A 27207-nucleotide genomic window follows, 5' to 3' on the forward strand; every position below is an offset into this window, starting at 1 on the left:
TGCCAATTTTCTTCCTGCTCTTCGGCCGGCTGATCGACTCATTGGGGTCTCTCTCAGCAGATCCCCAGAGGTTGGCTACAGAAGTTTCAAAGGTCAGCAGGACTCACTGCACTTTTCATATTGGTCTATTTCAGTAATGTCGGGTATACCATTTTGAGACCACATCTGTAACAGTGAAAAATCTTTCAGGTTTTTACTTTGGTTCAGCTTCCTAACTGTGTGATTATATATTGGCAACAGAACATGATATACACGATGCAAGTTTGAGTAGCCATTGCAGCTCTAATGGTTTGAATAATCTAAGGGCAGGAGTTATAATTTTAAAAAGCAGCTGTGCATTATGGAGACCACTATAAATGTCAGGGATACTCCTTTCAGTGCTTACACACTAGGATATATTTCAAGTATTTATGAGAGGATATTCTATCATTTACCAAGGTTAATTCAAGATTCAGAGTGCTCGGTATTTTCGAAGTACTCTATATGGATCTCTTTACTAGTATATTCAAGAAAGAAGTATTTCGGGCTGGAATGATGTTTATAGCTTGTTTTCCATTGCACCCTGATGTGTGACAAATAAAAGAGCACTAGATATTTTTCAGGAAGACAGAAAAGAAAAAGAGCACTAGATAATAGACTATTCAAGTTTCAACCATCACTTATACTCCTGAATGAGATTGTTCCCACAAATCAATAGTAAACATAATTAAAGTAATTTCCATCCTCAATCATTAAATACATACCTGAAAACATTCTTTTCCTCATTATATTTTTCATATTCTGAGCTTTCAAGAACTTCTGAATTTTTCTTTGATTGCAGCATGCATTGCAGTTGGTGTATTTAGGACTTCTGGTCATGGCAACGGCATGGAGAGGTACATCCTGGAAATGTTAGGCTCATTGATGTTAATAAATGCAGATAATGTTACTGTCATTTCTAAACTATCCCATCCCTATTGATTCATCAGCAGAGTTTTTTTTTTTTTTTTTTTTGCAAAAAAAAAAAGGAAAAGAAAACATCATAGACACAATTGACATCAGAATCTGCACATCTAAGCATGTACATTGGTGCTGTTTGCCCCACATGGATTCCAAGAGGATTGTTTTCATGTGTATCAGTCTCAATTGTTTGGGTAAAAGTAACTGTCAGCATTCCAAAACCAAATGACATCTCATAAACATACATGCAGGGGTAGCATTTTGGGCAGTAACTGGAGAGAGACAAACAGCTTGTTTGAGAGTGAAGTACATTCACGCTGTTCTAAAACAAGACATAAGCTTTTTTGATACAGTTGCCACAAATGAGAACATACTTCAGCATATCTCCAGTGATGCAATCCTTGTGCAAGATGCCTTAGCTGACAAGGTAAACATATCAAAAAATTTATACATGCTTTCCTAAACTACTTCAAGGCACTATATATGCTTAATATGACGTCTTGGAAATCTACAAAACAAAAATCAAGAAACTTAATATTGATGCAGGTATTTCCGATGATAAACTTTGTGTAAAAGTTTTAGAGTCAAAAGAAAGCACCGGTGCAATGATGCATCCTATTAATGCAAGCTCCCATCCTGGGGCTATAGATTTTGGCTTGATTCAGATCCCTTATCAAGGAGTCTGATAATTTGCTTAATATCAGTGAAGAAACTAATTTTCTCCATGTATTTTATGCAGTTAGGCCACTCTTTACGGTACCTTTCCCAATTTTTTGTTGGATTTATCATGGGATTTTCATCAGTATGGCAGCTTACACTCCTTACTCTAGCAATTGTTCCTTTAGTGGTCATTGCTGGTGGCACATATACCATAATAATGTCCAGCTTGTCAAGGAAGGGTAAGGCTGCATATGCTGAAGCAGGGAAAGTTGCAGAAGAGGTAGCTGTTTTCAACCTCGTGTCCTTGTAAATTTGATGTGTCACTGCATCTCCATCATCTGTTCCTATGCAATGCAAACTATCTTTAAAATGTTGCAAAGTAGATTCCATCTGGCAACAGAAAGTATATGCTAGATCATCCAAATTATAAAAATTTCATTGATAATTATAAAATCATCCAAATAAATAATTAAACTGCTACTGACAAGAAAATCTTTTGCATAGTTTCTATTTTGACAAGGCCATGGAGGTAAACATAAGTCTATAGTTCAAGAAAAAGACAATGTTATCTTATTGAAGCCACATAGATTTTGGTTGATAAAGTAGCATTCATTTATTTTCTTGTTAATAAAAGCAACAGTCAAAGACATGTTCTGTTTCTCTGCAAAAAAGTATAAAAGCCTGGGAATGGTAATCTGTCTATTGATATGCGGCATTCTTCTACGAGGACTAAGCTTAAGATGCAGTTGTTCCAAATTCCATCACACTGATTTTAGGCAGACAAGTTGTTTTTTCATGGGCCCTTGAGCTGACATTATCAATACAAAGTTTGCTTCACTTGTAAACATGTGGGTAGGGCTTAGTGCAACTTCTAACCTTTTCCCGGATCAGGTGATCTCACACATCCACACTGTGTACTCATTTGTTGGGGAAGAGAGAGCAATTGAAGCTTACTCAAGGTCACTTGAAACTTCACTGAAGTTTGGGAAGAAAAGTGGGCTTGTAAAGGGATTGGTGTTGGGGTGCACATATGGTTTATTATTCTGCTCATGGACATTACTTCCATGGTATGCTGGAATCCTAGTTACCCATGGAGTAACCAATGGCAGTAAAGGATTCACAACAATCCTAAATGTTGTCTTCAGTGGATTGCAAGCTCCATTCAATAAATAGAACAAGAAAAATTTTGTAGATATTTCTCTTTGTTCTGTCCTGTTGAAAGGATAATTTCTGTTGTGTAGTGCTCTTGGACAAGCAGCTCCAAACCTCAGCTCTTTCACAGAAGGTCAGGCAGCAGCCAAAAAACATTCTTAGCATGATAGCAAAGATTCCAGAACATCAGAGAATGGGATAGTCTTACCGAAAGTTGCTGGCCAAATTGAGTTCTGTCAAGTATCTTTTTTCTATCCCTCGCGTAAGGACATGGTTTTATTTTAGCCATTGTTGTTTTTTATGATTTAGAATTTATACAATTAGACGTAAAGGCTGATTTTCTTAATAGTGAGTTAAACGAAATAATCCATATGCAGCAACATGAGAGCTTTGTAATAAAAGGATTAAAAAAAATAAGATGCATCATTTAAAGAAATATTTCTATAGGTTAAAGCAATCTTCTCATCTATGATATTTTACTTTTCATAACGCAATTTTAAAGTTAGGATATATGGTTAACAAATTGGACCATCAGAGTGAGAGCTATTTTATAATTTTTTTTATATATTGATTAAATACTTCTTGCTAGAAATAGTCTAGAAATAATTGAGAAAACTAAATCAACGCTAAGCTCTCAATTTAAAACGAAAGACATGAAGACCGCAAGAGAATACCAGGCGGGCCTCCGTGGATCTCTCATCCACCCAAAGAACGGCAAAAACCCTATTTTGAACTAGACCAGGATCCTCCATGAAATACTAAAATGTTCCTTAATCTTCTCGTTCATCCAATTGTGAACACACCAAACATGTATTTGGTGCCTAAGCACTTTCCATGATCATTCTTGACGCTTATACTGAAAATAAATTAATGACCATTCGAATTGGAGAACCCTGCAAGTGGATACGGTTGCCAATTGGCTAATTCAAGCCTGATCGGCCGTAACCACAAATATCTCCAAGGGCCTCTTCAGCATTGTCATCATTTTATGTTTTCATTTTCCTACAAATTAGTAAAATAACATATTGAGATTGAAGTTCAAGATAGCATTTGCGTACAGCTTCAACCATCCCATGATTTCCTTCACTCCACAAAAATCAAAAAGGTTTCATCATACACAATATTTACTCTAAATTGACTTTTTGAAAGCAAAAATCCCAAAAAAAGGACCATACTAAACGAGCCCCACGGTTTTTTTTCAATTTTGACAAAAAGGTAACAAGCAAAGTCACTGGTTCCATTTTATTTTTAGTGGTATATCAGTGAGGCGAGATCAAACCACAACAACCAATTAGTCATCCACATGATCGTGCAATAACTTCGATTCATCCTCTGGACAAACAAAAAATTATATTCTAATTCGCGTCCAACCCAATGCTAAAGGAAGACATTTATTACACCAAATTTCATAAACAAAAAACTGAAAAGGGGGAGAAGATGTTGCAGCACAGCTGAAATCAATTTGAAAGATTCATTTCTTTTCTTATATTCCTTCCTCAAGACATCAAGAGCTATTTGGCATACTCGAACTTATAAATAAGATGAAACTTTTATCTTTATTTACAAGCAATGGCACAGAGCTCTGCATTCCCTCTTCAAAGCTTCAAAATGCCGGGCCAGTATCTCATTTAGCTGACAGTGAATAATGCAAGTTATTGTAAGAACAAAAAGGGAAATTCAGCCAAAACAAGTAACATTTGTCGGGCCACTACAAGGAGGAATGAGCATATACACGAACCCAAAAAAAAAAAGACGTAACCAAACCCACAAAAGAGAGAAATCAGTCTGGTATAGAAAAGGAAAAAAAAAAAAGACCTGACATAGAGGTTGAGGTAGAGACTGACCTTGATGTTACCTGTATAAAAGTGCAAGAAGAGACTGATGTTGAGCAGAATGGAATGGGCAATCTATTTAAAAAGAAGCAGATGAAGTATCCATAATTGATGGTTGGTCTTTGGCTCATGACAGATCAAATGATCCCTGGCCTTCGTTGATAGCATAAAGCAGTTTCTTGTACATGATTTCCTGCAATGAATATAACCAACCTTGCAGTCATGAAGGCAAATCTCAAAACTGAGAAAGTTCAAGAGAAGGGAGAAAAAACCTTTGTTGAATATGGAGGAAGTTTAAGGTAATTGGCACAGGTCATAACACTAGGCAAATCATCATCAGCTGATTCACACACTCCAGTTCCATTTGATGATGTGTTTGTGATAGTCGAAGAATGCTGTCATCAACCATTTAGTTAGAACTAATTAAAGCACAAGCATGGAAATGTTGACAGCAACGCATCTAAGCAGCACCATGTTAAACAACTGCCCAATATATATATATATATATATAAACAATATACCTTCCTCACGATGGTCAGCTTTGGATTCAAAGCAGCCAGACCACCAGGTGGAAGCCTAGGAGCACCAGTCACAAATTGACAAAAAGCATGCTGCTGCCCTGGAGTGAATTCTGCCATGATCTCGAGCAGCTGAAAGAACAATTGAAACTCAGATATAGCAGTTGAAAAAATTTTGTGCAGAAAGTTAAATGTTTTAAAACGAGCACATACATTGATAATCACTGGGCTTTTTGCAGTGTATCCATGATCAAACTTAATATGTTCAGCCAGTGTTTCAGCCTGCAGCATGTAGTAATGATTATTCATAGAGTCCCAAGAATGATGCATGTAAGGTATCAATATGTAGACAACTGCTGATAAAAATTATCTTACCACCCACAATTCTCTACGACCGCAGATCAGGTAATCAAGTTCATGTGGAGAAAATATTTGCAAAGATGAGATGTCAAAGACCTGAAACCAATTGTCAATTAAGGAACATAGGAGTCATAACCTAACATATACAGAATCTCAGACAGAATACAACGGCTTGGATCATCAACAGACATATGAGTCTACCTCACACATGCTGTGTAACCTTTTTGTTTGCTTGCAGCTTTGTTTTATTTTCACTGCTCTAGCTGAAATTTTCTTACTTTTAAATCAGAAGTAACATGCCTAAGCCATGTTTACACGTTGAAGTACATCGAGGAAAAAGAAAGTTCCTAAAACTTTCTCCAAGAAGAATTTGTCAAAGCATTGCAGTCAATTATATAACATGAAGGCACTTTTCCATTGTTATGCTGCACTAACATAATAGAAACCTTAATTACTTAAACATATGAAATCCCATCTGACCCACTATAACCTCCGTACAACCACAAGTGACAAAAATCATATGCGCTGACACCCAGCAACAATAGTCATGGACATTATGTAGCAGTCACAAAATTTTAGGTGTTGAAAATGTCAGTATGGGTTGCCTGGCAGTGGCACAGGCATGCATATGTGCCACAATACTCCAAAAACTGCAGTTCATGGTAGCAATAGTTTTGAATTATGACCGAATAGAGAGAGAACTGAAAAGAAAAGGCCTTATTTCCATATACATCATTTAAGTGAATAGAACATTTACTTAAAGATAATTCATGTAAAATAAGGAACAACCACCGTCTCAGTCTGACAGCACATCACCTAAACAGGATAACTTTAAATCCCTTTAATCTTCAGATGGACCATAATTGAAAAGTCTCAAGTCATTCACCCAGGTGAATCACATTTCCATTTCTATATCTCCCATTAGAACTTCATATATTTTAATGAAAAAGAAATTTACTGGGTTCAGATTCACATATTGATTTTATGGTATATTTATATCTTTAGTTCTGGGTTTAAGGGTAGAGTCAGAATAATATGATCTTGACATCCTAACCAGCTAATTTTCTGAATTTAAGTGTAGAGTAGTTTGGTTCATCATATCCTAGATTCAACCTATTCACTTAGGTGCTTCTGATCAACTTGGGCCTAATCCTTTCATTGTGTTTGGTCCAAGTACTCGGCCTGACCTGTAATCTAATCCTGGAGTAGCTGACACAAATATTATGCACAATGCTTTCAGAAGTGTACTATTTCTTTTGGAATGTCTCATGTCGCATGTACATAATCACTAGCTCAGCCAACTGGGGAGAGTGGGGGAGAGGTGTCCAGGGCATGAGGGATGTTTAAAGCAAACAAAATAATACAGGGAACTCCACGAATGAAAGTAAAAGAAATGCATGGAATTGGAACATGGAAAAGTACACATTCATTATAATATTATTTAACAGAGTTGTTGCATAAATTTAATTCAGTACAAGTGTCGGGTCATTGATAGTAGCTTTTATGATCATAAAGAATGTTTATTTTGTCATCAACTGACCAACTCTTATAACTACTTGGTCAAGCATGAAAATTAACCACCATAGACGTGCAGACGAGGAGCAGCTCAATTGTCTCAAACAAGGTTTCATATTAAAGGTTAATGTCGCCATTTACAGTTGATGAATATTTTGGGACTCTTTGGGATTAAGAGTTACTTCATGTTGGACAATCTACAGTATCCTTTAATATCACAATGACAAGTCTAGCATGGCCTGCAGGGCCTTACAATATCAACCAGCAATGGTCAGGCAAATCAGCCCTCAAAAACAGAATCTTCACATCTGACCGGTTAGAGCTGAACCATAACCGAGCAGTGAAAGTTATCCTAGTCAATGATGGATACGAACTCAACCATCTGCTGATTAAAGTGTTCACTATTCACTTTCCATGCACTATAGCTACATGCTGTCACACTTATTATATACTTGTTCATATCATGTAGACTAGCATAAAAATATACAATGATAGTTCTTATGCACATCAATTATGAATTTATGATTAAATTAATCAACCATGGATTTTTCAGCATGGTTTTAAATAGCATATTTGTTAATTAAGATTATTGCCCTATTGCCATTTTGATGAAAATATTCTTTTTTTCTCAATCCTGTAACATGTGTACTGCAATAGGCCTTGACCTAGCATATGACCTAGTTCAAGACATTCAAGACATGACCTAAGTTTACCTAAACGAAACAAAAGAGAAGCATGAAATTTAGTGAATACTGCAAAGCAATTACTGGCGATCCAGAAATTTGAAATTACCTGATTGAACCCTGATCTAAATGCTTCCATCTGCCGCATAATTCCTGTCTTAACAGTTGCATCAACTACCAAGGAGAGGTATTCTTCCAAGTTGTCAATATTAACCTGCAAGGGTCATCAGTAATTCAAAAATATTGGATTAACATAGTCATGAATTAGGGGTGAACAATGCTAAACATTCTGTTTCTTACCAAGATGCCTTCTCCTCCTCCTTTAAGAATGTAATCAGGATAACCAGGAAGTGTGAAATCTAGACACAGATCTTCAATAGGAGCACCACGGAAACGCAAGTCAGAAATTGTCTTTGGATCATTACCAGCTGCTGCCTCTAGAAACTGCTTGCGACGAACAAGGATTTGCATTTCTTGCAGTATCTTCCCAAACTCAGCATCAAATGAGATAATGTCATGCACATCAAGTTCCTATGGCGAACCGTGAATTCACATGTGATACCAAAATAACCAAATGTCACACAGGAAATCAGAATACAAAATCATATACACTTGTACCTTAGTAACTTACCTGACCCAAGACGAGTTTGTAGAATGCAGTCGACAGTGGCAGATCCAAAAGCCGCCCATCTTGTAAAGCTTTTGCCATCACTCGACCAACCAAACGGAAATATTCAACAACCTTAGAGAACTGGCTTCCATCAGAAGCATCTGTATTAGGAGGCAAAGGGCGAGGAAACAAACCAAGCGGAGCTTGGACAAGATCTCTACTTCCAACAGCAAAATCAGAACTAAGTTTCTTTTCTGCTGAACCATTATCAGTATTTCCATCTTTCATCTCATCTCCATCAATATCCATCACAGAGTTGTCCGATGTAGAGCTGGACCTCCATAATCCTAATCCAACCTTCTGCAGGTCATGACTTAAGAGAGTATAGAATTCAAGAGTTGGGCCTAATCCAGTGCCAACTTCACCAAAATATTCTACTTCAAGAACAGCCTTTGTACTACAATACAAGTCCATAACTTTTAAAGCAGAATCTAAGATACGGTTTCTAGCAACACGAACTTTTTGCCGTTGCAATCTACCAACACGGACCTCTCTTTCACTTGATGAACTATGATTATCAGCACTTTGCTGTTGCTGAAGCCGATGCAATGCACGGGATAGTCCAAAAGCTGTTGAATAGAAGTATTGCCTCCGTGTTTCAAAAGGAAACAGAAAAGGACATGCTTTAGTCATTTGATAACACCATGAAGGAAGACTGCCACTGCACAATGCAAGAGGATCCTGAATTTGCCGAGCAAGTTTAGGGGTTAGCTTGCTACTTATAAACTCTTCAGAAGGAACCTTTGCACCAGCCCTATAGAGTTCATCCAGGCTGGAAATCTTCCCCTCAGCAAAATCGTCAGACACTGTCTGCACTCTCAAGCGAGGAGCTAGCTGATTCAGACCTTCCAGTACTCGCAATAATGCCAAAATGTTGTAAGTGGGATTAGACTTTTCGAGGTCACAAGGAAGCTCCCCCTGCAAGATGCTATCAAGAAGGGACATTTGCTGCCACTGAGAGTCGCAACCAGATTTGGAAGAGGAAATAGATTTAGACTTTGAGGTTGAACCTCCATGAGAAGCCCTTTCAACCTGGCTATCAGCCTTTTGGTAAGTTATAGTAAATATATCACTCCAGAACCTGCTTCCATCACTAGGCAGGTCAGATCCATTGAACCTTTCATCATTGTCTTCCTCAAGCACAAGCTGGCGTTGGATAGCCTGATATATGGTCAAATGTTTGCTGAGCTGCTTCCCTCCTGCTGTAAACATCAATTTACTGTAATGGTCCTTTACACTATCACCGGACACCAGCCCATGACGATCTCGACCACCTCTGATACCTCTCCCGCTCACAGAAGCAAGCCCAGCCATCGCAGCAGCAGCAAATGACATTGCACTACCCCTTGAACCAAAAGTACTTCCAGTTCGGTATTCAGCAGACCCTGGGCCTCTAACTGAGGCAGTTCTATTACTAGAACCAGATGATGGTTGTGCTTGGTTATCACTTGAAGAAGACACTGTAGCATCATCAGCTGGATCACCTAATTTGACATCATGTACCTTGTCTGGTACGCAAACAGGAAGAGAGTCGTCTCTGAGGACCTGAAAGACTAACAAATATCAGCAACCATCACAACATAATTAAATGTGGAATAAGATCAGAAGGAACTTATGTCAAAATCCATTTCCATTTGGTCCCAGATAGACAGTATTTATATATTGGAAAACATAAAAATCACATTTTGGCACCTATGCTAGACAAATAGTTGGATGGTAATATGAATCAGCAGTCATAAGAAAAATAGAAGTCCTTAATCAACTGTGTAAAAGTTAACATTTAAAACACAACAATATATGGTTAACCAGATAACCTCATCATGATCATCATCTTCATCATCTGAGACATCATCTTCTTCAATCATCAGAGCATCATCGATATCAACAGGAGACATGTCCAACTCCTCATCCTGCATAGCATGAACAATGACATATTAGGTAATGATAATGATGCACAAACATACATGCAACATTGTCTGAAAATAACAGAACATAGTGCAAAAAAATGATAATGTTTAGTAAATTATAAAGAAATCCCAATATGTACTGACGACATCCTAATCCTAAATAACATTGAGGTTTTCTTATTCTAATTGAATATAGCTAACAGCAACATCAAACTAGCACCAGTGTCTGTTCGAGCTCTTCACATGGTAGGCATCTTACTGTCACTCAAGCCAGACTGAGAAAGGACAGCCTTTCCAAACAAACATGACATTAAAAGCCATATACAGAATTACTAATATATAAAGAAATTAGATATGGCCAGATTTCTATTCTTAGTTCATCAGACTGCAAAAAAGAGTAGACAACAGCATAAATGCCTCTAGGCCACCACAGCATAGTGGTAACAGACTCCAAGATTTCTCAGGTGGTGATGGAATTCAGGTGGTCGCAAGAAGAAATATATAAGTTTATTATAAACAAGACCAGGATTGACCATGAGAAGGATAAAATCACCACAACTAGATAATAGCTTCAGACTCTTACCGTCTGACAATCAAAGACAGTCTTTCAAGTTGAACCAAAAAATTAAAGCAGTACAGGAGGTCAAAAAATACAATACGGCAGCATGTATATGGACATCCAGCACAGTGTTTACAAAGATGATGACAAAATGACAACGATGGCAACGACATTGATGATGAAAGAGATGGTGAATGATAACATGCAGACATCACAAGCATATCTGCAACAGTGAATATGGCAATTATATAGCAGGTTTTGGTATGCTAAACAACCAATGAGTATTTATTTGCATACAATCAATTTATCTCATGGATTAGGCAACCTTCTAGGCTCTCTTTCTCTCTCTCTCTCTGGGAACTTATTCTGAACAAGATACCCCCTGTTCTTGCTCATGTCCCTAATATCCAACATATATTCCTCAATTTCAAGCGTTCTCTTGGGAAGACAACCACTGGAAGCACTCTTTGCCTCAGTGACAATAAAATTTGTTTTCACTACTATTTTATTGAACAGAACTCTAGCAATAACCAGACTGCCACTGCCATTATAGAATTCTGTAATTGTAGCCGAATGCAAATATTAAAAGCTGATCTTTAGAGCCATTGGCTCCGCCATGCATGATGCTTGGGTGAGGTTGATTCATAAAGTTCACAGCACAAAATAGAGCTGACAAAACTACTACATATGAATATACAATTCAAACAAGGAAATGTATCAGACTTGCACCTCCACAAAAACCTAAGCACCCCAATAGTGGTCTACAGGATGTAGACATTAAGCCACTAGGGCTACCAAAGTACTAGGGAGTGTTAACAGGCAAACTCCATTTCCAATTATCAATGGCTAAGATTTGCCACATGGACGTTTTGACCAAGCAATGATGGAACCTAAACTCCCCCCCCCCCTCCCGCCAAACCCCGCGCCCCAGAGAAAAAAAAAAAAAAAAACACACACACACACACAATTTGCACACAAGTCATGATACATGACCATCCCCAGCTGCCCAACTGGAATAGAACAAGATAAATATCTGCTAAAGAATCAACCAGCAGGCAAGGCACATTCAAGCCCACCAACAGAACACAAATCATAACATTCAAAGTGTAGACAATCCTCCATCAAAAAAAGCTGTAACACTACTGTGTTGGGTAATATATGTGATTAATATTTCCAAAATATGCCCACAATGCCGACCATCCAAGCAAGAGCAAAGAGAAGTCAACCAAAATGAGAACACACTTTTTCTTATTTGGAAATGAAGAAAGATATTGATTTTAAAATCCTCTACGCACAATTTACCCCAAGGATTAAGTGGAGAACACCTGCATCAATATTCTCATGTCCGATAAATTAAACCCTGCATTGGTGGGTGTTTTTCTTAGATATAGAAAAGGAAAAAGTTAACTAGGCTAAAATGTTCTCTCTTCTGCCCACAACACTCCCAGACTTCTGATCTAATCATGCAAAATAGAAGTGAAACAGTGTAATTAAGGGTGGCAAAATCTGACTCACACCCACCAGCCCACACTTAAATGGGTTTGGGTGGGATTTTTTGAAGTCAAGATGGTTCCAGCCAACCTAAAATTATCCTGATTTCGAATGGTGAGCCTTTGTTTATCTTCCGAACCAGATGGGTTGCCGGGCTTGATGGTTGAAATGGTCATGAATCAACCAGCACCCGGACCACACATAGTTGATAGTTCTCTAAATTTCTCCACATGGTTCAGTTCACAAAAAATTAAAAATAACGTATATTAAAAGGTTATAGAGAGTGATGGGTTTGGGATGTGGCTTTGCATGATGGGTTTGGGATGTGGCTTTGCATTTTTAGCTAATTCGATCCTTAGTTTATGGCTGTCACATATTTGTGAAATTTCCAATTGTGATTGTGATGGTATATTTGAAGCTATAATTGATTTTGCTGTTTGTCATTTTGCATATCTTGTTTTGCTTTCTTTTTCAGTTAAATATATGATTGATGAGAAAAAAATTAAATGGGCTGGTGGTGGGTATGGGTTTATATAAAGTAAATAGGTAGGGTGATCTTAACAATTTCCAGCCCGATTATAAATACCCTGAATGTGGGTTGAGAGTTTTCTGACCAGACTCAGCACAAGCAGGCCCGAAGCAAACCAAACCCAACTTGTTGCCACCCCAAAATGTAATTGAACTTTTGGAATTTTTGAGAAGAAACAAGAGAACAGACATTTGCCAAGATAAAATCCAGAAGTGCAGCTTCACAATTTGTGAGATCAGTTTTGTGAACCTGGGTTAATTATTTACAGAAAGAAAGATTGCAATATATGGAATTGTCATCCAAAAATAGAATCAGATATCAAACCAACATGATAAAGCATGATTCCTAACATATTCTATTTTTAGCTCTTAAACATTTAGATTTGGCCAAAACCATCATAATCTATACAACCAGTGGTCTCCAAAATAAAATTCTCTGAAACTGTTCTCTTTTTTTTTTTGACTGTCTTTACTTTCAACCATTCTTCTTTTGTTTTTTTTCCCTTCATATTTGTATCTACATGGTCAAATCACCAAACAGGAAATCACTCAGCATACAGAAAGCAGATGCCAAAAGTACACTTTCAAACCTTCATTTAACACTTCAAGGTTCTATGTGCCATAAAAGGGTGAATGAATATATGGAGCACAAGCAAACGGGCAGCGAGCAACATTAGAAAGGGCAGAACTTCAAGGAATGATTCACTACGTTGGAGATAACAAGATTTTATTAGACAGTGAGAACATTAAAGGAAAAGATTTATAAGGAATGGCACATCATATTGGCGAGTCAGTAAATTGTTAATTGAGAACCAGAATGGTTGTCTTGGAGAGACCAGTATTTTGCAAATTGAGAACCAGAATGGTTGTCATTGCTAGGGTACAAGGTAGTGTCGAACTCCAAAAATTTTTGTTTGTCAACATCAACATGACATTTCAATATCATTGCATCCACATATATACAGAATAATAGATATTGAAGTTTGTGTTTGTGATGTTCATATTAGCAACTAGCTTATAACCCCATGCCATGCACGGGATGCGATTTTTTCTTGAAAATGTATTAATATCTATTCTATATACATTTCAAAAATAATTAAAATAATAGAAAATATATTTTGTATATAGTGTAAATTATAAGCTATTTATAAGTTTTTTTTTTTTTTAATTTGGGATTCCCCATGGGTCTCTTGCCATCTAGCTCCTCCTAAAACCCTCACCCTCTTCCCATATTAAAATTCGTTCTTCTCTACTATGCTCTTCACCTCCAAAGCTCGCTCTCTCTTCTCTCTTTCCGATGCCATGGCGGAGTTCAAGAGACTCTCGGAGAGCTGGGACCTCATCAGAATTGAGCGTATCAGCGCCCACTTGCACATCCATGGCCTGGACCTCGACTCCGCTCTAGATGCCGATGCCGTCTCTAAGGGTATGATCAGCCAGTAGTCCACCTGCAAGGCCGCTAGCCTCATCCTCCAGTTTATCCGCGAGGACAAGATCGCATCGGCCAGCTCAGCACCAGCAAGACCGCCATTGCCACGAGCCTCGCCAAGTCCCTCGGCCAGAAAACCCCCTTCATCAAAGGCCCTTACCCAAGCTTAGATCAAACATATAGAGGACAAAGAAGATCTTATTGCTCTCCACATTCAGAAAAAAAAAATGAAGGGAAATAGAAGGATACTCACGAAAAGAGATATATCCAACGGATTTAACCAAAAAGTTTTTAAAAAAGTCAGCAAAAATTTTAAAAAAAAAACCTAAAAATATCTCCAGATCTGCCATTAGGCCATGACGCCTGAGTTAGGAAAAGAAAAGAGCAGATGATGGAGAAGAGATGAGTTTAGCACCTGACTGATACACGGCGGCCACGAGGAAAACCTCCACCGGTAATCACTTCTCCAACATGTAAAAAAAAAAAGCTACAAAAACATATCAGGATTCGAAGGTGATGGAGCTTGCCTCTTCTTGGCATCCAAAAGAAAGAAGCAGAGACAGACCAGATAGAGACGGGCAAGAGGAGCACAGAGTTATTTATGGGGAAAGGATGGGAAGCGAGAACGAAACCCTAACTTCCATCCAGAGGAAATCAATGTGGTTCTACCACCGCCCTCCCCATGCCCATCATGGCCCCTCTCCTTCCTCGCCCTCCACCACCCCCCCCAACAGCCTCCCCACCGCCCTTTACCTCCTCGCTGCCTTCACCTACCACCATAAGGCTCCCCTTGCCCTCACCCTCCTCCGCCTCCCCCCCCCCAATAGACAGCCTCCCCACCGCCTTCGCCGACCGCCGCAAAGCTCCCTCCGCACCCCTGCCCTCAACCTTCTCGGCCCTCTACCACTCACACCACAACTCACACAAAAACCCATATGCTCAAGAAAAAACCCCAACCAGAACCCAAGAAACCCCTCCAATCTCCATGCTCTCTTCACCACAAATCTACGAAAAAGATAATGAAACGCCTTTCCTTTGTTTTCATTGATTTTTCAAATGTTTTCTCCCAATTTTTCCTCTGTATTTTACGTGGGTGGGCAGCTTGGAGCAGCTGAATACGTAAGCTTAGGAGATGGCAAGACATACACGTGGCGGATGAAGGCACTACCAATGCAGATGCCTCCATTTTAATATATACCCACACACACACACACACACACACACACACATACATACATACACATACACACACACACACACACACATACACACACACACACACACACATATACATCTACATATATATATATATACACACACACACATATATATATATACATACATATACATTTAGATATACATACATATACATATACATGTACATATATATATGTGTGTGTATGTACATATGTATGTGTGTGTGTGTGTGTGTGTGTGCATATGTACACATACATACATACATACATATATATATACACACACACACATACATACATACATACATATATATATATATATACACACATACACACACACTCTCTCTCACACACGCACACACATATACATCTACATATATACATATATATATGCACACACACACACACACATATATATATACATACATATACATATAGATATACATACATATACATATACATGTACATATATATATGTGTGTGTATGTACATATGTGTGTGTGTGTGTATGTATATATAGGTATACCTATATAGATATATATGTGTATACATATATATAAAAATGTATGTAATGTATGTATGTAATGTAATGTATGTATGTATGTATGTATACACACATATACATGTACATATCTATATATATATAGACATACATATCTATATATATATAGACACACACACACACACACACACACATACATACATACATACATATATAATGACACATATACATATACATACATATATAATGACACATATACATACATGTATATACACACACATATACATATACATACATGTATTACACACACACACACACATATACATATATATCTATATATATATATGTATACATACATCGTATGTATGTATGTATATGTATATATATATTAGATATGGTTGATTTTTAATAGAAATACAAATAATCAAGATGGTTGTCACACATGAATAGATATTCAAACGATAGTCCCAATTGCCCAGTTAACCCTCAATGCAGCTCAACAAGGTCAGAGGTGCCCAAGCATCCCAACTAAATAGCATCTAAGAGAGGTATGCTTGAAATATATTTTCGAACAAGAGAGTATCAGGTAGGTTGGACAGCTAATTTCTATCATCTTAGTTACAAATTAGCATTTTGCTAATTCTTGATGAGCAACAAACCCCCATGATGTATGGAAGGGTCGAAAGAGAAGTAAAAACAACATTAGAAGTAAGTCTAATGCTGATAAGACTTAATCAAGATTTTAAATCGCATGAGATGAGGTGTCCCGCTTACTCCATGGAATGGAACGCCCCACCGTCCCGCCCCATCCCAACAACAATACCGATCATGTATCCCGATAGAAATCTTCTATCTCTCTCTCTCTCTCTCCTTTCCATTCTTTCTTTCTTTTCTTCTTTCCTTCCTTTCATTTTCTTCTGCCTTGCTTTCCTTTCATTGTACTTTTTATTTCTTACACCTTCCTTTATTTCTTTTTTCTTATTCTTTCTCTTTACTTCCTTCTTTCCTTCCTTTTTTTTTCTCCTTTTCTTTCTTTAGTTTTTCTTCTTCTTCTTTCCTTTTAATTTTTTCCTTTTTTCATCATTCTTTCTTTTCTTTCTTTCATCTTTTTTCTATCCCCGCATGAATGGATTTCAGAGTCCCAACCCCATCTCAATCCCATTTTCTCACAGGAATGGGATGGGAGGGCTGGGACACCCCCCATCCCGCCAGGACTTAAAACCTTGGACTCAACTACTAAAGTAGGATAGAGTGGGGTCTAACTCGAGAAGCATGATAATTAGAGGGCTTTAATGTAGGTTTTCTAGAGCATGACCAGACAGCTATGATCATTTGATCATCAAGAAAATAATTTGATCACAAAATAAGTGGTGTGATCATCACCACTTTTCCATGGGCAAAGAAAACTGCAGTAGAAGTTCACGAATCATGATTTGTTTTCCGGTGCATCGGATGAACCAGTCCCCAGAACCAAGTTTATCAACTAACCCCATAATCCTATGTATACCAAGATAAATATTGGGGCAAAGAAAGAGCATCATGTCAACAACTAAAAACCATAATTTCAATAGCATAAACCAAACCTCGGAGCTAGATTCGCCATGTGCTGGTTTCAACTCTGAGTCTTTCTCTGAACCTGCTCTTCTGCGTGCAGCATTTCTTGTTTGTGGTCCTCTTGCCTCATCAGTTGTAGATTTCAAAACAGCTTTACCCTTTCCTTTTGAAGAATTTGCTGAACCCTCATGAGAGTCCTTTTTAGCAGTACCTCCAATTGTTACCGATGATCTAGATCTGGTTGAAGGGCGACGGCCTGTTGGAGTTGACATGGATGGTGATGATGCTGCAGTAGCTGCAACTCCAGAGTCAGAGTTGCCCGCTGCCACTGATGACTTCTGTCCAGACTCACTCCGCTGTACTCTTGGCCAAAGGAACTCTTCAACAGCTGCTAGACTTGCAAGTGGATCGATAAGTACAATATTTGATGAATAATCACGAAGAGATTTTTCACCTTGTGCTCGGCATAGACGTAATTTAAGAGGCTGAGATAGCGCGCTAAGACCCGAGGAAAGGCGTGCACTTCCACTACTAGATGACCTTGATGAATGGCTCAGTACAACCGGAAAACGTTCTAAAGAAGACAAAGCATGCTGAAGCTTTTGAACCAACACAGTCATGGGAGTTTCGGTCCCTTGCTTAACGTCAAGAGGAAGTGCAATTGAAATAAATGACTTGTATCGTCTGAGTGCTTGCTGATGAAGTTTAGACATGTTAGCTTCTGAAATTCTCTCCTTTCCAAATGTTCCACATGATAAATAATTTAGCAATGCCAAAACAACTCCGCTGCCAATAAACTCAAATGTGGATACACCATCTCCTTTAGTTAGTTCAGCCAGCATTTCTGCTATTACCCCATTGAATTGTTCCTCGGTACTAGCTGAGATGTCAAAGGAACAAACAACAGAAGCCTTAGATTTACCTTTAGCTTTTGTCCTGACATTTTCAACACTGGCATTCAACTTTGAGCAAAGATTTTTCAAATTAAGAAGATCATCACTAACTCCAACTTCCATTGCCCCAGGATCTGCAGGGAAATACTTATCCTTGAAAGACTTGGCATAGGAACTGACTGAAGCACGAAGACCAGAATTTGCAGTTGGGACTTCTACCGATGTTGGAGGAGAGCCAGCAAGTCCTGTTACAGAACCTTTTGACTCATCAACCGAGCTGCTTTCTGTATTTAAGCCACCATTACGCCGTCGATAACGCCGAGAACGTGAAGATGACCCTGGTAAAGAATCGGCATCCTTTTCAGAGATGGATGCTTGAGAAGGAACCGTATTTGAGGAACCTGAGCATATTAACGCATCTACAGCATGAACAACCCCTTCTCTCACAAACATCTTGGTAAATGTTCCAGGAAGCTTGTCCATTAGTATCTCTGCTATCTGAAGAGCAGGGATCAAGATCTGGGGATCCTTCCAAGCTAATATACCTGCTAAAAAGCTGCACATCAGGAGTACAATGAAACAGTTATTAGACCATGAGTACAAAGTTCTCGATTTTTTTTCCCTACAAGAATCTCCATGACGATAACTACATATTATATATAATATATTCACGATAGTACCTGGAAATGTTTGTCAGAGAAAGCAAAGCCTGAATCATATCAGCGGAGCTGAAATACATCAACTTCCCAATAACGGAGAGACACTTGTGACGAACTGGGCCATTTACACTGGAACTATATACCTGCTCAACAAATAAAGCAGGTGTTAAAATGTATGAAGGGGGAAAAAAATTGGGCAGGGGGCACCTAAACCAAGAACCTGTGTCAGAACAGGAAGTAGGTCCTTTCCAAACTGTTGGAGAAGTTCGGGTTGCTCATGCAATAATTTTTCACGAGATGAAACTTCATTTTTTGCTCCATCAATATCCTCCTGCTTGTTGTGTGAAGAGGAAGCAGGAGATTTCTTTGCAGCTGATCCTTTAACAAGAACATTGTAGCACATTGGGAGAGAAATGGTTCCTTGAGGCAAAGGAGGAAGGAGCTCATCCGCAAGGTTGACAATCTCATAAATCTAAATAACAATAAAAGAAATTAGTTGCATCTCTAAACATCATAAAGAGAAGTCCATATGATCGCCATATTGGTAAAAATATGAACAATTAAGTTTTTCCAAGATGTAAAATCTTACTAAGTCCTAACAGGTCTTAAATAATTTATGGAAGAAAAGACTTCATGCAAGTCATACAAAGATTAATTAAGATAGCATGGTCACAGAATGAAAGTTATGTTACTTGTTTACCATGACACCAACTTCCATTTCTTACCATCATTCAGTAAACAAATGGAACAAGTTCATTTTGTGAAGATGGAAAGCTTATAACCAAATAGTAGTGTCGAACTAAATACTCCTAGTTCACAGATGGATAAGAAAGAAGGAAACATAATTTAATACATGCACACGCGCGCGCGCGCGCGCGCACACACACTTCCATATGCATTAATCAACCATGTGGAAGATTTCCAATGGCACACCATTCACAGAAAACAATCCATATCCCATCATCTACAACTTCAGTGAGTGACTCAGCCAGAGAAAATATTACCATGTCTGGCATTACTGCATGCAAGCATTAATGCATAACAAATGTGTTTGTGCTAGTTAGATTTATTTTTGTTGAGAAACGTGAGTTATAACAGATCTATAAATAACTCAGACCTATAAAATATGAGCAAAAAATATGAGAGAGCTACACTATCAGACGATAAGGATATAGCTACATAGGTTAGCCAACCTTCACAGCAAGCATCTTACAACTGGAGAGCAGAAGTCATCAGCTATCTCACAAGCCTTTCACATAAAAGCTGACTAGGATTCAATTTCTTATATCTTATATATATCATTGTTGCCATACCAAACATCTAGATCAATGTCCGACAGATACCGAATAACATGAGCTTCAGGTTTAATCAGGTCAAAAATCAGGATTTTCTACTTTGATGCATATTAGTGTTAGCGTAGGTCAGGACATATCATTTCACTATTGCCTTTAGATAACTAAGCCACAATTCAAGGGGGAAAGCTGAGAAGAGTAGATAATCCCGATAATCTAGCATTGGGAACTTCCCTTATCTGCATCATTACTTATAGTAGGCATCATTGTTCTAAGGTGATTGATAAAAAGGCTCTGCACCTACAGCAAGCATCTTTCTGTGCTTTTTTCTCATTTGACTCTATGCCCTGACTTCAAGACGTGCAGTGCAATGTCTAGAGACTGTCCTCTATCAGCATCACAAGTTGATCTTTCATGAAAACCCTTATCAAAAAGTCTCCTGAGAAATCATCCTTAAGGATCTTCAGCCATTTGATGAAAAAGGAATAAAATACTCCCAACCCCTTGCCTGCAACAGAGTTATGCTGAGCATGGAGATTTCTTAATAATTAGACCCTAACCACATCACGAATAAGCCATTTTCTAGCTATTCATGAATCACAATTCACTACTAACAAGCTAACATTTGATATCACATTTAACTCTTGATGATTACATCATAACCATTACTAATGACCTTTTTTTTTCCAGAAACGGACTACCCTCCCCTTAAGAGCAAAGGGTATCCAGTTCATTTGCTTTACTAACCATCAAATCTAGATTTGAATAGTGGATTACAAGTAAATTAATTCATTAAGCAGTGACTTAACTCCGTGAAGTAAAGCAGTGGCAGGTGGCTCGAGTCTTCTAACTTCTCCGCCCCACTAGCACATATCCAGTGGTGGCTCGACACACAAATCCTACACTTTTTCCTTATATTTTAAACTAATCTTTCCAAACAAGATTCAACTTAATATAAGTGCTTGAACTTCTTTATGTCCAATCTCTTATTGATTAGAATTTATGAATAAATTTCTTAGAAGTACTATTCAAGAAAGGAAAACCTTCTATAATACATCCAGTAATGTCTATAATTCTTCTAACACTTGAATAAACCCTTTTTTCTCATGTAAATTTCACTGATGGATGAGAATTGATAAAACTTCATATTTATCTAAAAGATATTACTTAACAAATATACATATCATATATAAGAGAAAAGCCAAACTTGCAAGCCATTATAAGAGTATGCAAGCAAGCATTAATTTCAGTTACAATATGGGAAAGCAAAGAAATGTTTCAGTGATCACATTTGATCACCATATAAATCATCAAATGTTTCACCCTCTTCCCGAGGCTGTGCTGCTACTCCTGCAAAAGGCATAAAAGTTCCATTTTTCCCAATTTAAATCTATTTCTGTGGATATAACAACATGCTTATTTGGAAAAATCTGAAACAGCTTGACAAGAATATTTAAAAACAAAAAAAAAACCTCTGATAAAAGTTGAGCCTATATTTCAACAGTTTTCCCACATAACAGATGATAAGTTCTGAAGGTCTCGATATACCGAATGCTCAGAAGGCTGCATAGAACTTAGCTGCAAGGCCCATGTTTAAGCAGGAGTGTAGGCAATTGATGACCAAAAAATAAATTAACTAAAACTCACATATCTATAAAGAAATATACAACAATAATAGATAAGTTAATTTATATCTATAAATAAATCAAAAATAAATCACGAGAAAGATACTTTTAAATTTATATAAGGGCCTATTCCAAAGTAACATGACATGTTATTGGAAAATTTAACCTATTCATGCAAATTACATGATAGTGTTACTCAAGGATCACCGTGCTGATACTGGGGCCTGTACCAATTGGTAGGTAGCATGGTTCGGTACATCCCATGCCATTCCATGCTGGGCGAGGGGGAGAACAAAAGAGAGGAAAAGAGAGGAGGAGGAGAGAGATGGAAGAAGGGAGAGAGGGAGGGAAGGAGAGGGAGAAGGCTGGCAAAGCACAATCCAACGTGGCAGAGAGGGCGGGGGAGAGGAAGAATGGGAGAGAGAAAAAGAGAGAGAGGGGGGAGGGAGGGAGGGAAATCGAGGGTGGCAGACAGTCGATGATGCCCTACAAAGGGTTGTGCCCCTCACTGGGCATGGACAGTCCTCCGCTAGCCATCCACCAACCTCCATCTCTCTCCCTCCCTCTTATTTCTCTCTCTTTTCCTCTTTCCTTCTCCCTCTCCGCCTCCTCTGCCAGTTTCTCCTTTTGAATGCCAAAACCATCCCAATTTGCCACCAATACAACTCAATACGCACTGAATCAGGTGATTCGGGATGGTCCCGCATTCCCCAGATTGTTACTTATCACTTAAAAGAAACATGATCAAAGGTGATGCAACAAGCAATTCAATCAAATTATAAATAATCAAAATAAAGTTGGAAGGTGATAACTAAATAAGAATTATTTAAAACATGTAATTTGCAAGCCATGGCCAAGCAAAGAAATCTATGAACCATCAGATGTGGGAAAAAGAGGGTGAAGCTTGGTGGAAACCCACCTGCCTAACATTCCTAAATCCCTAATAGAACCACCTAATAGTTGAACTCCCACAATAGATAGTCTAAGCATGACACACCTATGTTGCCCATCCTTAGGCAAGTTGCGTCGATGCCTGCTTGCAGCACACCTACGTAAAATGGCCACTAAACAAATTGGATATTATTTGGCTTTTAACACTTTTAAAATGTCTGAATGAAGACAATTAATAGCCTCATCAAGGGAAATACCCCTTCATGAGGCTAGATCTTGTTGTGCAAGTTCCAAAATATATTCAATAATTAGGTGTTTAAAGGAAGCAACTATTTCAGCCCTGTACACTTTATTTAGTATCAAATGATATCACTTATTCTAATGCCCAGCACAGTACCAGTAAAGATGGACCATCTATCCAAAAAGGGATGGAAACCATAAAGTGGCTTGCCGAATAGTCAGCCTTATTAAATAATACATTAATCACAATTGCTTTACCATCTAAGATAATATCCATCCATCTGCACATTATTTTAAAATGCATTAGTTACCATTTATATTCGCCATAATTTTTATATGCATCAACACAATTTTACATAACATGTAATAATATTCTAAAAGAACATGTCATAGGACTCAAAAAAAACCAACCAGCACACACAGAAAACACAACAAGAGTAAGAAACGCATAAAATACTTGTTCTGCAGGTCTCGTTAAAGCAGGAGAAACAGAAACACCAGCAACCAGACCAGAACTTGAAAGAATATCTTTAAGTGTGCCACTGATTCCAAGAAGGAGAAGAGTTTTAGCTCCTAATGGAGATCCACTTGCACATGTCGAGAGAAGGCGAATCAAGCCCTGAAATGAACATTTCAAAATAGGCTTGAGCAAAACAAATCTACATCAATGGATTAACAGCCTCACAATGCTCATACCGTGTATGTCGATGTGCTCAAAGAAGCCTGTCCTCCTGAATTACTGACAGATATAAGCCCAGCAGCTTGTTCAACCAATCCATGATTACATAACTCGTCCAGTTTCTCAGGGCATGAAGCAAATGCTTCCGCAATACGTGTCAAACAAACAGAGGCATGTTCTAATACCTGCCATAAAAATTAGTGGTGAGCATAAGATGGACAACAAAAAAATTAAGTTATTAAAATTTTAGTAAAAGTTCAGCAATCGGTTTAACCAGACAATATATAATTCACAAGTCATAAGCTACATAACATCTGATTTACCTTTGAATCATGATGGTTAAGAAGGTTTGTGAGCAAAGGAACTGCTTCCATTACAAAGTCAGCTGCATCTGATGGGAGCTTCTTACACATATTCGCGGCAGTGGACAATGCCACTCTCTGAAAAGAAATTGACAACTAATGTGAACACAATATGCTAAAAAAAAGTGGGGGGCTAAAGAGGAGGAGAAATTTGCCTTTCAAGAAGTAAAACAAACATCCAGTGACCATTAAAAGTAAAAAATCAACAAGAATGTATACTTAGAAACTATATAATACCTGGACTCCTGTGGAGAAGAAGTCAAGGTAAGACAGCACTGCCATAAGTGCACCAGCACGCAAACAAGCAGTAGGGTGTTCTTGCGATATCTTCTTGAGAGCTTGCAAAGACTGAGAAATACATGAGCAAAGCGAATAATGAGCTCCAGATTGGCAGATGAAACAAATATTGAAAATAAGGAGATGCAGATGCAATCCATGTAGCACAGAGGGTATGTACTTGTGTGTTTGTGTGTGTGTGCAGGCGCGCACACTATCTGCAGTGGTTGCTAACAGGTGAAAAGAGGAAAAAAGATGTCATGCATACATATCATATGAAAAATTTGAGACACAAGAAATGATTTAAAATTTTTCTTCGAGCCGCTATCTCAACACTCTACTAAAACTCACCCTACCTGTATAACACAGTGCCTAAATAAAATAATGTTTTCTACATATACCAGTTACTGAAATTCCTACAGAACTCAATGCCCAAACTGCTAGCCATGCATGCTGCACTGAGTCTGGTAGGCAAACAACATTATAAAACCCAGAAAGAGACCCTATTCTAAATCCAGATAGAGATTCTGATGATGAAATAGGGCTTATGAGTGGGCAGTAGCAGTTGAAATGGACAAGAAGACAGGTGGATTGCTCTAAGCCCGATTGCACCCGTCAAGAGGATATCACAGTCATGTTTTAAAGTGTCAATTATAGAACAAGATTGCATTCAAACCAATAAATCAACATACAAAGTTGGAGTTCCTAAGGCACCAATAGTGAACATAGCAAAAAGCAGATGGGTGTCAGTCCTCAAAACATGAAAGCTTCCGACCAAATCGAACAACAAATAAGCCCAAGGTCCTAAACATTCAGAATACAGTTCAGAGAGCACACAACACCGAGTTTGCAAGCAAATATGAACGAAGTAAAGGAGAAAAAGAAAGAGCATACCTGTTCTGCCAGGTCCATGTACTCAATCGTGAGAAGGCGGGCACAGAAACATGGCACAGCACCGTAATGCACCACCGCAGAACAAGAAGACGGCAAGACATCGCAGAGGTGGGTGAGGGCCCTTGCAGCAAGCAGCATGATGTCAGGGTTGCTCTCATGGTTGAGCAGGCCGACTAGGACTGGCACAAACGAGTCTACTGAGAACGATCCGAGGGAGTCCTCAGTCCCAATCGACAGCATATCACAAAGCTGGGTCAGCGCCTCCACCTGCCGCCCTTCCTCGCCATCAGCTCTCAGCCCCGACAGGATCTTCTTGAGCCGCCCGCTCTGGTGCGAGGAAGACGAGGCCGACCCAGCAGCAGACGGCAAGAGATCATCGAGCCCAGCGCCCAGCTTGCGGAGAAGCCCCTGAAGGGCACTGCTGGCGGACGTCAGATTCTGGTGCAGGATACCCACGCCACCCTCACTATCGTCATCATCGGCTCCCGCACCATCGAAGCTCAACCCCAAGATCCGTTCAGCATCCCTATCCCTGTCCCTAGACCTTGAAGCCTCCGGCTCTCGCTCCTTCCCCTTGTCGGAGGACTCCCGGTCGCGCTCCACCGGGGGCTGGTGATTCTTGCCGGAGCTGCTGCGGCGGCGGCCGGCGGAGTCGCTGGCGGATGAGTCCATGGGGGCAGGGGCGGCGGCGGTGACGGAGGAGGGAGGGTTCTGGTTGCGACGGGAGCGGGTGGAGGCGGCCGGAGGGAGGGCGGTGGGATTGGAGGAGGTGGCGGCGGAAGCGGCGGAGGTGCGGGAGCGTTTGGAGACGCGGGTGGTGGGGGCCTGAGAAGAAGGCGCTGATGAGGAGGCCTCCGCCCGCTTCCTTCTCCGCGTTTCCATACAAAGACACAGACCCCTCCTCGCCCTAGGCGGCGGTGGCGGCGGGGGCGGCGATCAGGCGTCGGCCCCGGTCATGTCCTAACCATCGGTGGGCAAAACCCTAGCTTTACGCCGACGCAAGGATCAAGAAATCAAGAAAGCCGGATTGATCGAGAGCGTGGAAGGTTCCGGATTGATCTCTATGGATCGCTCTAGGGTTTTCGGATTGGGGAGCAGAGGACGATCGGAGTTGTTAGAATTGGAGGTTGGGGAGAGAGGAGAGGGATTTGTTGAGAGGAGAGGGAGATCGGAGGGGGATTTGATTTTGATACGGTAGGGGGTTTGGTGATTAAATGGAGGGGATGGGAGGTTTCGCGGCGGTGAGGGGCATTGGGGTGTGGAAGTTTCCTCTAGAGAAAAGGGGGCTGCTTTTGGGGTAGAGCATATGCCTTTGTGCTTTGCTTATATGGTCGAGTGGGTGGCGCCCTCTTCGGCTCGGTTGGGCCTTCTAATCGCAAGCTGGGGCCAGCCAACCTCAGCTTTGGGTCGGTCGTTGCCCTCGGGTTTCTTCTGTGGTGGGATTCCATTCGTCGCATTGGGTCAAGCACAGCAACGCGCGTTGCGCGTGCGCATGTGTGGAGCTTGGATTAATTGCGCGTCCGCACGTGTGGATATTTGAAAATTAAAAAAAAAAAGAATTTTCTTCAAAATTTCTCGAGTCCAGCGAGTGTAGAGCAGCGGCTACAGATTAGCCCACCCTGATCCCTTAAAAAAATAAATAAATAGATAAACCGAAGCGTCAACAGCATTCGTTTAATACGTCGGATGTGAAAAAGTTTCAATACTCCCTTAAAAAAAAAAAAAAAAAAGTGAAAAAGTTTCAATATATTCTCAAACATACCATATGTCGTCTAAAAAATTATACTTTTGTGCCTCTCCTTACTTAATTACATGTTAGAAGGGGGTTCCATGGAATAAAAATCTTCCTAACTTGTATGTCCTACTTATGCCCACCATATACAGGTAAAAGAACTAATTTA

At 39.3% G+C, this 27207-nt stretch overlaps 1 protein-coding gene across 3 annotated transcripts; it reads right to left on the reverse strand.

The window, feature by feature from the left end:
• Positions 1 to 646: 646 nt before the first annotated feature.
• Positions 647 to 26606, reverse strand: LOC105044042 (E3 ubiquitin-protein ligase UPL3). Of its 3 annotated transcripts, XM_073255464.1 has the most exons (19): positions 25307 to 26606; positions 24374 to 24484; positions 24098 to 24214; positions 23792 to 23959; positions 23553 to 23714; positions 19268 to 19519; positions 19069 to 19190; positions 17525 to 18944; positions 10144 to 10239; positions 8291 to 9874; positions 7960 to 8190; positions 7769 to 7873; positions 5477 to 5557; positions 5315 to 5383; positions 5105 to 5233; positions 4856 to 4978; positions 4596 to 4776; positions 1314 to 1937; positions 647 to 882 (listed from the first exon to the last, which is right to left on the reverse strand). In XM_073255464.1, exons 1-17 carry the CDS (start codon positions 26186 to 26188, stop codon positions 4711 to 4713), a joined length of 5718 nt encoding a protein of 1905 aa, XP_073111565.1. In that variant the 5' UTR covers positions 26189 to 26606; the 3' UTR covers positions 647 to 882; positions 1314 to 1937; positions 4596 to 4710. The 3 variants fall into 3 exon arrangements, with proteins under 3 accessions (XP_073111565.1, XP_010920124.1, XP_010920123.1); XM_010921822.4 differs by lacking the exons at positions 647 to 882; positions 1314 to 1937 and adding an exon at positions 4056 to 4383 and having other exon boundaries at positions 4607 to 4776; XM_010921821.4 differs by lacking the exons at positions 647 to 882; positions 1314 to 1937 and adding an exon at positions 4056 to 4383.
• Between the last annotated feature and the right edge of the window lie 601 nt (positions 26607 to 27207).

This window comes from Elaeis guineensis, chromosome 4 (assembly GCF_000442705.2).
Source record: "Elaeis guineensis isolate ETL-2024a chromosome 4, EG11, whole genome shotgun sequence".
NCBI classification, from domain to species: domain Eukaryota; kingdom Viridiplantae; phylum Streptophyta; class Magnoliopsida; order Arecales; family Arecaceae; genus Elaeis; species Elaeis guineensis.

Bases quoted from the DNA above. Each gene is read 5' to 3' on its own strand.
- LOC105044042 (XM_073255464.1), bottom strand. From the start codon at position 26,188: ATGGAAACGCGGAGAAGGAAGCGGGCGGAGGCCTCCTCATCAGCGCCT. The intron at 23,960-24,097 runs GTAAATCAGATG...TTTTTATGGCAG, and splicing joins TTAACCATCATGATTCAAAG to GTATTAGAACATGCCTCTGT. The intron at 5,384-5,476 runs GTAAGATAATTT...TACATGCTGCAG, and splicing joins GTCGTAGAGAATTGTGGGTG to GCTGAAACACTGGCTGAACA.